The sequence below is a fragment of the Rhinopithecus bieti genome, unplaced genomic scaffold, assembly GCF_001698545.2.
Source record: "Rhinopithecus bieti isolate Rb0 unplaced genomic scaffold, ASM169854v2 scaffold_11787, whole genome shotgun sequence".
Classification (NCBI taxonomy): domain Eukaryota; kingdom Metazoa; phylum Chordata; class Mammalia; order Primates; family Cercopithecidae; genus Rhinopithecus; species Rhinopithecus bieti.
Window position 1 is genome coordinate 77,450 of NW_016806926.1, and position 10,947 is coordinate 88,396.

The window sequence follows — 10,947 nt, forward strand, 5'->3', positions numbered from 1 at the left end:
TTTTTTTTTTTTTTTTTTTTTTTTTTTTTTTTTTTTAATATTTCTTTCTTTGCTTTTCGATATTCCCTTGGGCTCAATGTTCATATTCTCCAATACTGTTTTTAGACACATTTGTTCAAGTTCCCTGCTTTAACTCCCATCTCTATGATGGCAGCTCCCAACTTCATTTCTCAAGCCTACCCCTGTTCTGGAGCTCCAGACCCAAATTGTCATATATTAACAGTGGCTAATTCCACTGTTTTCCCCCACAGGCACCCAAATCCAACATTTCCAAACCCAAATTTAGCATCTCTATCAAAGATGCTAAATTCCCACCAAGGTCTTTGTTCAGGTTCCTGTAACTCCTTGCCTGCACTAGTGCACCACCTTCCAACCTGGTCCTCCTGCCCTAGAGTCCATCTATCCTCCACAGATCCTCCTGAAAGCTTAGGAGTCCTAGTTCCTTTTGTGACCTGACTAGATGGAATGAACCCTGCTTTCTTTTCTTCCCTAGCATCCCGTGCACACCTCGAGGGAACCCTTTTCATGTTGTGTAACTGTTGACTTGTCTATTTCCCCTTTTGGACTGTGAATTCCTTCAGTGGTGATCTTGTCTTATCCTTCTTCACATCCCCTGGCCTGGCACATAATCGACACTCAGTGCACAGTGTGGTATTTCACTCTATTCTAAATCTGATCTGTCCCCATTAGTGAGTGAATGTGTGTGTGCTGGTGGAAGAGGAGCACTAGAAACTGAGTTTGCAGATGGACTAATGACAAAAGGAAAAACAAGTTTTCCAGATAACGCCAGTGGATCCTCAGGATGCTTTTAAGCTTGATACAAACATTCAGTCATGGCATAGTGATTCTCTTCTAGGTTCCTTAGACACTGGGTCAAGGAGTAAGCAGAGGATAAACAACTGGAAGGAGAGCAAGCACAAAGTCATCATGGCTTCAGCGTCTACTTGTGGAAACCAAGATAAAGATACCCATTTGCCACCACCAAGCAAGCAGGTATACTTTTATCTTTATTGATCAATTAATTGATCGAGACACGATCTCACACTGTCACCCAGACTTGAGAGCAATCATGGCTCACTGCAGTCTCGAACTGCTAGATTAAGTGATCCTCCTACTTGGGCTTCTCACTTAACTGGGATGAGAGGTTCAGGCCCCCACGCCTGGCTAATTTTTTTTGTGGTTAGACATGAGGTTTCACTGTATTGCCCAGGCTGGTCTCAAACACCTGGCCTCAATTAATCCTCCATCTAGGCCTGCCAAAGTGCTGGGATTACAGGCGTGAGCCACCATTCCTGGTCAGGTATACTTTTAATTGCAGGACCTGCCATCTGAAAAAATATATATCATAGAGGATTTTTATTAAATTTCATCTTTAACCAGTCATCTTATTTTTTTCAGTCTGGCACTTTGTTGGATGGGCTCAGGGAAAATAGGATGGGGAAGGAAAGTGTGTTTTCAGCTGCTTTGAAAAGAAGCTGACATTTAAAATTTAAAATTTTATTTACAAAATCCTTTCTATACTCTTTCCTGTTTGGAATCCAGCCTTACTAACTCTTAGATGAACTGTCAGTAACTGAAGAGATTTCTGATAGCAGAGCAAAACTCTTAATAGACTCTAACAGAATTATATATGTTGCTTATTTATTTATATTTATTCATTCATTTATTTTTTAGAGATGGAGGTTCCATTATATTGCCCAGGCTGGTCTCAAACTCCTGAGCTCAAATGATCCTCCCACCTCAGCCTACCAAAGTTCTGGGATTACAGGTGATATTTTGCTTATTTTTTACATTTTTATTACTGTGAGTAATCCCGCTAATCCTATGCTACTGACAGGTGTTCCTGTTCAGGGTGGCAGAGTCCTTAATTACTAATTAGCTAGCAGATTGAGAACCCAAGTGTTAACATGGAAACAATTTTTCAACTTGTTAGGAATGGATACTGTGTATTTCAGGAATACGTCAATGAAGAAAAGAGAAAGCATTTGATGGGTCAATGGCATTCATGTTCAAGCTAAAAGTAGTGTATGGAGGCAGTAATTTTCAAGGAGCAAAGTTTAGGAGAGGCAAACAGACAAATGATAGAAAGTCACAAGGAGAATTATTTGGACACCTGAGTTGCCTCTGTGAAATGGGGAGTCATCAAACATTCATGGCTATACAGAAAATGATAACCAGAGCTCCTTTGGTTTTGTTTTCTTTTGTTTTGTTTTGAGATGGAGTCTCACTCTGTCATCTAGGCTGGAGTGCTGTGGCACAATCTTGGCTCACTGCAACCTCCACCTCCCAGGTTCAAGCGAATCTCCTATCTCAGCCTCCCGAGTAGCTGGGATTACAGGCACCTGCCACCATGCCTAGCTAATTGTTGTATTTTTAGTAGAGATGAAGTTTCACCATGTTGGCCAGGCTGGTCTTGAACTCCTGACCTCAAGTGATCTGGCCGCCTCAGCCTCCCAAAGCCTGGGATTACAGGTTGACTGCAGGACTGGAAGCAATTGTGATAGCCAGGGGTGTGCATTTGTTTATTAAGGGGAGGCAGTCCTTATTTCTGCCCCAGGCACTGCCAAGAGCAAGAGCAAATATTCACCCTGGGCATCTGGAGGCCTGCCTGTGCTAAGGAAGGAAGGTAGGTAGAGACTGAGAGCAACTCCTTCTCCTGCTGCTGTGACTCACCCTGTGACTTACAGCATCTTTGCACTGTGCCTTGGGGAATTGCAGGGAGAGAAGAGGGAGGTTGCCCACTTGGGCTGCTTGTAGAGCTCCACAGACACTGGTGCCAGAGGGTTTCTCCACCCCTTTCATTGACATCATGTGTGTAAAGTGCTTGGCACAGGACCAGGCACATACAAAGTGCTCAAGAAGTGGTGACCATCTTGTATATTGACATCTATTACACAGAAAGAGTCTAAAAAAGACAGTGGCAAGATCAGCACAATCAAACTACACTTCAAGAGTTAAGGAGCTGCACCTCAACCAGCAAAACACTAAAACCCTGGAGATAAATGGCAAATAACCCACATAAATAATTCACAAACAAGGAAACACAAGTGTGACTTCTATAGTAAGGAACAAGTTAAATTAAAAAAAAAAAAATTAATGGGGCTAGGCATGGTGACTCATACCTATAACCCCAGCAGTTTGGGAAGCCAAAGCGGGACAATCAGAATCACTTGAGGCCAGGAGTTCAAGACCAGCCTGAGAAACACAGTGAGAACCCCCAACCTATTTAAGAAATGTTTTTTTTAATTAGCCGGGTATGATGGTGTGTACCCATAGTCCCAGCTACTCAGGAGGCTGAGGTGGGAGGTTAACTTGAGCCCAGGTGTTCAAGGCTGCAGTGAGCTATGATGGCACCATTATACTCCAGTCTGGGTGACAGAGCAAGACCCTGTCTCTAAAAAAAATAAAAATAAAATAAAAATAAAATGGTCAAAATGGCAAATGTTATAATATGTTATAACATATATAAATGTTATGTATGTATGTATTTTTCAACAAAAAAAATTAATGAGCCAATATATAACAAAAGATTACAACCCAGATCCAATTACAGGAATTGCCTGACAACTAGAGGAGGACAGTGTAGCTGAAAAATATGTAGAGATAGTCAAACACATTCGTTATCAAAGAAGTACAAACAAGATAATAAACATTACTTTATACCTATCAGCTTAGAAAACTGGATAATTCCAAGTGTTAGAAAATTCTTTCTTTAACTTGCTTGGAATCTTCTTTACCCATACCTAGCTCTTACACAGGCTAAGTAGCCATAAGGGAATGTTCAGGCCCTGCAGGTAGGAGTGGAGACTGCAGGCATTGAAGAGAGTGGTCAGCAAGACTCTGTCACAGTGAGAATATGCACACCCTGAGCTTTACTTCTAGATTCATGTCTGAAAAATGTTCTCTCATGGGTCCATAGAGGAACATGAGGTGGTGGGAACTTGGAGGCATTGTGCACAGTTATGTAGCAGTTAGAAGCAGCAGACTAGATGAATACAGCAACATGGGTGAATCTTAAAAGCATAGAGCTGAGTTGAGAATGTTTTAAGAATAAAATATATAAAACAGTGCTATTTACATTAAAAAGATATATTCACCCAAAATAATGAACGTTTTGCAAGAATGGATAGAAATAAAACATTAAACACTCAGAATGGTTGTGATGGGCAGAGGGGAAGGAGTGGAGAATGTGGACAAGAGCGAGTGATTAAAGCTATGTACCTGCAAAGCAAAAGGAATGGTAAAAGATGGGAGTTGGTCTAGATGATAGCATATGAACTTGATTGAAAAAACACTGCAAGTCTGGGCGCAGTGGCTTACGCTTGTAATCCTAACACTTTGGGAGGCCGATGAGGGCAGATTGCTTGAGCTCAGGAGTTCGAGACCAGCCTGGGCAACATGGCAAAAACCCCATTGTCACTATAGTCCTAGCTACTAGGGGAGCTGAGACAAGAGGATGGCTTGAACCTGGGAGGTAGAGTCTGCAGTGAGCCAAGATCACGCCCTTGCACTCCAGCCCAGGTGACAAATGAGACCCTGTCCAAAAAACAAACAAACAAAAAAAAACACTGCAGAACCTACTATGTACCCACAGCAATTAAAATATTTTAAAATTTTTTAATAAATAAATTCCAAAAAATACTACAGAACTAATAAAAATAGTTATGCCAACCATGTCAATAGTTGCACCATAAATTATATGCACACCACTTATAAATGTGTAAAGAAAAAAGCGTCCAGACTGAAAGTAAACTATATCAAATAATAAAAGGCAGTCCACAGTCTAAAAATGCATACAGAAGTTCATGCACATAGGTTCTCTGAGTGTGATGCTCGATGTCTAAATACCGTGTGCTATAGGGAAAATCTCTTTCCTCACCCAGGAGACAATGTTCAGCTGGGTGTTAAGACCAGTCAGGTGACGAGAGTGAACAGCATTCTAGGTATAGTAAACCATATAGAGGCATGGAGGTAGGGAAGGAAATGTGGCCTCAGCAGGGATTCAACCTGACCACAAATTTGCTGCCTGCGCCAGTCAGTGAATCACTCCCACTCTCCAATTAGAATTCTGCTACCTAAGTCCATCAGTGTTCCCAGTGAGAAAGCACTCTTGGAAACTGATCATTTCTTTGGGCTACCTCCGGTACAGAACACACATTGTGTTACAAGTGAAGAGACCTCCCTGTTCACTTCTGGAGAAAACAAAGTGGGTGATTTTCGGATGATCTCAGTTAGCTCACCATATAACTTTCCTTACAGAGCCTGTTGTTTTGTCCAAAATCAAAACTGCACATCCACAGAGCGGAGATCTCAAAGATTATGCAAGAATGTCAGGAAGAAAGTTTCTGGAAGAGAGGTAATTGCACCTAACACTGTATTTGTGGCAGTAAACTGCCTAAATATTCATATTAGAATTGTGGTAATGACTTACGTTTGAGCAGAGACTCTGCATAAATATCTGATGAACTCTGATATTCAGGGATGTTTAGAGTTTAAATCCAAGTTCAGACCTTTTTTAAGGCAGAGATAATATCTGATTAAGGAGCACTTTACCTCACTTAGCAAACAATAATGCACACATAATTCTTCCCTTTACCAAGAATATGTGGCCAAGAATGTGTACCAAGACAATTATTTAGAATTTGTTGATTCCCAAAGAGTAGACCTTCCTACATTCTGCTAGACTCTAAATTTCACAGAGTTCAGAAATAATGTCAAGTTCATCTGGAACTTCATTCTATAGCCTAGCACAGTGACCTATTCATAGAAAATACCTAATCGATATTTCTCAAATGAATGAAAAATGGCCACGTTCCATTAATACTTCTCTTACACTGTCTCTGAAATAACATTTTCAGCTGAGTCACTTCCTCTTTCTGAGCCTGCCTCACATAAGACAAGGGTGTGAATTCAGGCTGTGCATTAAGGTCTCTTCCAATTAAAAAAATGTGTGATTCAGTATTTGAAAATGGCATAGTAGAACCTGTAGATACAGTCTTGATATTTTGCAACATTGCTGATGTGTGGATAATGTATACTTTGAAATACTCATTTTGATTTCTTAAGTCATTCAAATTTAGTATCACCTGTTTTGGAAATAACACTAGAAGTTGATATTCATTATACATTATAGGATTACTGACTGTGCTTCTAGAAATTCATGTGTTTTCTGACAACCTATGAGTTGTCAGAAAATTTAATTGGGCCCTAGTAGACTAACACTTCAGTATGACCCATTTGCCCACTATAGGGTAGATATGAGTGGGAAAATTGGTTGCTATTTGATCTGTCTTGGTTGAACTAGAAAGAGCTACATGTTTATCACTACTCTCTGCTTTTGAAAGAAGTTATTTGACACATATTGATGGACAGAACTAGAAACTGCCTTTCCCAGACTAAATTTTCTGTTTTAAAATTACAGCTAAACATTACACATGTTTAACATGAACATAGTCATCTTGTGATCTTTAATTTGGATCTTCAGGCAAATACAAATTGTAAGACAAAATGTCATGAAAAAGAAAAAGAAAGGCAAGGAACTGTCCTAGACTAAATCAAATACGAGAATATGTGTAACGTATGATCCCTGAATTTCTGAGTTGGAAAAAGCCCACAGCTATGGGGCCAGTTGGAGAGATTTGAATAACGGTTGTGTATAAGTTAATATAATTTTTCTTGAGTACGAGTGTTCAAGAAATATAAATGTTTTGACTATGCTAATGGTGGTGTACGTAGGAAAACATTCTAGTTTTTAGAAGACACCTGCTGAAGTATTTAGTGACAGAGTCATAATGTTTGCAAATCTCAAATGGCTCAGACAAAAAAGGAAAAATTAGATAAAGCAAATTTGGCAAAATGTTCACAATTAATGAATCTAGATGAAAGGTATGTAGGAGTTTATTGTATTGCTTTTTAACATTTGTGTAGGATTGAAAATTTCAAAATATACACATAGCTAAAGGCAACTCCCAAATTCAACAGGTAAATGTACATGTACCCTAAGATGCCTTTATTATATATAGTGCTTAGAATCTTGTGCATGTTGGCATTCAGTACAAGTGGATGTTAGACATGAAATAGAATAGGGTTCAAATTAATGCTGTGCCTCAGGGTGAGTGACTGGGGAAGATTCCAAGAAAATTCTCCATACTGCACTTAATAAATATTTGTTGAATAAGTAAAATAACAAATGAACAAAAATTCACTGCCAAGGAAGGTAAGAGAAAAAGCTCAGAATAATTCTCCCAAACTTCTCGGTGAGGTGCCAATTTTAAGATACCAATATTGAAGGACATTTTTGCTTTACAGCTCTGCCTTTTTCTCTTGTAAGCATGCTTGTCACCCAGGGACTAGTCTACCAAGGTAAGATTCAATATTTGTTAAATAATCTGATTTCAGAGAGCCCAGTTTTCTGTGACCCTCCTGGAAGCTTTTCGGCTCTTGACATTTATTTTTTGGTGAAGGATGTTTTTCCACAGACTTCTGCCTATTTTCAGCCTAAGTCCCTATCTCCCCAGAAAGCATCCTAATCCCCAGAATTAGTGAATATATTAGGTTACATGGCAAAAGGAAATTAAAGTTGCAGATGGAATTAAGATTGTTAGTCACCTGACCTTAAAATAGGGAGAGTATCCTGGATGATCCAGGTGGGCCTGGTGCAATTGAAAGGGTCCTTAAAAGTGAAAGGCAGGATCTGAAGGTAGAATCAGAGAGGTGGCAATGTGAGGCCTCAGCTCAACATTGTTGGTGTTGAAGATGGAGGAAGGGACCATTAGTGGAGGAATGTGGGCAGCCTCAAGAAGCTAGAAAGGCAAGAAACCCTCGAGCCTCCAGATAGGAATGCAGCCCATTTAAGGAACACAGTTAAAACCTTGGTTTTCATCCAGCGAGAACCATTTTGACTTCAAGAACTGTAAGATAATAATTTGCTTCATTTACAGGAACAACAGAGAAGCAATCCTGTGCCTTTCTCTGTGCCGGAGTCCAGTGTCTCCCAGGGCCTCTGTATATGGTTAGACAGACGGTTCCCTGCACAAATAAGGATGTTCCAGGGAGAAGGTGGGGGGAACTGAAATCCATCCTAAGCTGTGTCCACCATGCCATTTCTTTTGGCAAGAGGCTGCATCTGCCTGAGGAGGGCACCCTGTCTCCTCCATACAAGAGACTGTAAGGGCCAGCAGCTGCCTTGTATCTCCCCACATAACCTCTCCCTGCCTCTTAGCATTTTCCTGTTTTCCTCTCTGTTCTTCCTTCTTCATCTCCTCCCTGTCTCCACCTGACCAGAGAACCCAGAGACATTCCTTAGTCCACAGGTGGCAAGAAGGCACCTTATCCTGTTTAAGCCCATTTTATCAAACACTGTTGATTAACAGGATTTTGCTTTATTTTTATTATTATTTTTTAATGAGATGAAGTCTTGCTATGTTGCCCAAGCTGTCCTCAAACTATTGGGCTCAAGCAATCCTCCCCCCAGACCTCCTGAGTACCTGGGATTATAGGCACGTGCCACCATGCCTGGCTTCTGATTATCAGGATTTTATGGGTGTCTTGGGGTTTTGTTTTGTTGGTTTTTTGTTTATTTGTTTGTTTTTGAGACATGGTCTCGCCCTCATCCACTGCAGTGATATAATAATGGCTCCCTGCAGTCTCAACCTCCTGGGCTCAAGTGACGCTCCCATCTCAGCTTCCCAAGTAGCTGGGTCTATAGACACATGCCACCACACCCAGCTAATTTTTTTTTTTTTTTAAATTTTTGCAGAGACAGTGTCTCACTATATTGCCCAGGCTGGTCTCGAACTCCTGAGCTCAAGTGATCCTCCCACCTCAGCCTCCCAAAGTGCTGGGATTACAGGCGTGAACCATCACACCCAGGCTTGATTACCAGGATCTTAAAAGGAACATTTGTACCAGTAAATATGAGGGAAGAAGTCCTAGTTCTTTTCTGAGTCTCAAAAACCACATGTCACATATCTAGGAGAATCCCACTTTGACCAATATCATTCTTGTCCATAAAGGTCATGTATTAAATATGATTGTATTTTTACAATTTGAAGATAGCATTTTCAGATCATTTTGACACAGATAAAATATTAGGGCTGGGACATCTATGGGGATTATGGTTTTTTTGTTTGTCTATTTGTTTTTGAGACAGAGTCTTACTCTGTCACTCAGGCTGGAATGCAGTGGCGTGATCTCGGCTCACTACAACCTCCACCCGCTGGGTTCAAGCAATTCTCCTGCCTCAGCCTCCATAGTAGCTGGGATTGCCAGCCTGTGCTACCACATCCAGCTGATTTTTGTATTTTTAGGGTTTCACCATGTTGGCCAGGATGGTCTCAAACTCCTGACCTGAAGTGATCTGCCCACCTCAGCCTCCCAAAGTGCTGAGATTGCAGGCAAGAACACCCAGCCCAGATTATGTTTTATAAGTACTAAACTACTCTAAACCTACTGCTTGTGGTGTGAATGTCCCCTTCAAAATTCAGGGTGAAATTTATCCGCCATTGTAACAGTCTCAAGAGGTGCAGCCTTTAAGAGGTTGTGAGGGCTCCACCCTCATGAATGGATTAATACCATTATCATGGGGGTGAGTTTCTGATAAAAAGGATGTGTTCAGCCTCTCCTCTTGCTCTCTGTTTCCTGCACTTCCTTGCCATGGATAACCCTCATAAATGCCAGCTCTATGCTCTTGGACTTCTCAGCCTCCAAAACTGTGAGCCAAGTGAACTTCTGTTCTTTATAAATTATCCAGCCTGTAGTATTCTGTTATAGGAGCAGAAAACAGACCAAGACATCTACCATTTTTTGCATCTATGCTAACATATTTTTTCGGAGTTTAATATCAGTTTTCTATAACATCTCTAACAAATTACCACAAGCAGAGTGACTTAAAACAACACAAATGTATTATCTTACAGTTCTTGGAAATCAAAATTCTGAAATGGGTCTCACTGGGCTAAAATCAAGGCATCACCGCAGCTGTGTTCCTTCTGGAAGCTCGTGGGCTTTCTTTTCCTTTCCAGCTTCTAGAACCATGCATATTTCTTAACTGGTGGCCCCTTCCTATGACCGTAAAGTCAGCAACATTGAGCCAAATTCTTCTTTTGCTGCCATCTCTCTGTCCTGTCACGTTTCCTCTTCCACACTGAAGGATCACATTGGGCCATCTTGATCATCTCTCTCTTTTAAAGTCATCTGATTAGCAACATCAGTTCCATTTTCTACCTTAATCCCCCTTTTGGGACCTAATACATTCACTTTTTCCAGGAATTCAGATGTGGGTATCTCTAAAAGGCCATTATTCTAACTACCACGAGTTGTACTGTTTGCATTGTAAAATAATGATATACACTGTGAATCTCCAAATGGAAACTCTCTATGTTGAGTTACTTAAAAGAAAAGAGGGTGCACATGTACCCTAACTTAAAGTATAGTTTAAAAAAAAAAAAAGAGGATGATGGCTAATCTCTTTGAACACTGTTGTCAGCCCTACCTTTGCTTGATGTCTTTGAATGAGTCTTGAATTGTCTGTTTCATATTATTTTTCTACACATTACAGCTAATATTTGTAATTTGCCTAAAATGACTACCTGGCAGTTAAATTCAACTGAGAGGTGAATCATAACTCCTTTAAGATCTTTTTTTTTGTGTGCTGGTCAGCTGCTGCAGCCTGACCAGCGAGAGCTGAAGCAGGGCGAGGCATCGCCTCACCTGGAAGCGCAAGGGGGAAGGGAATCCGTTTTCCTAGCCAGGGGAACTGAGACACACAACACCTGGAAAATCGGGTAACTCCCACCCCAATACTGCGCTTTAAGCAGACAGGCACACCAGGAGAATATATCCCACACCTGGCCGGGAGGGTCCCACGCCCATGGAGCCTCCCTCACTGCTAACACAGCAGTCTGCAGCGATCTATCCGCAAGGCAGCAGCGAGGCTGGGGGAGGGGC

General features: G+C 41.0%; 1 protein-coding gene across 4 annotated transcripts in view; it reads left to right on the plus strand.

Annotated features, from left to right (window-relative positions):
• OCIAD2 (OCIA domain containing 2) overlaps positions 1–10,947 on the plus strand; it is a 21,770-nt gene that overhangs the window by 1,900 nt on the left and 8,923 nt on the right. For 3 of the 4 annotated variants that reach the window (XM_017878681.1, XM_017878680.1, XM_017878683.1), the window contains exons 2-4: positions 857–993; positions 5,260–5,356; positions 7,309–7,362. In XM_017878681.1, the coding sequence (XP_017734170.1) occupies positions 928–993; positions 5,260–5,356; positions 7,309–7,362 (217 nt within the window). In that variant the 5' untranslated portion in view covers positions 857–927. The remainder of the gene's footprint in view (positions 1–856; positions 994–5,259; positions 5,357–7,308; positions 7,363–10,947) is intronic. The other variant, XM_017878682.1, reaches the window with a different exon arrangement.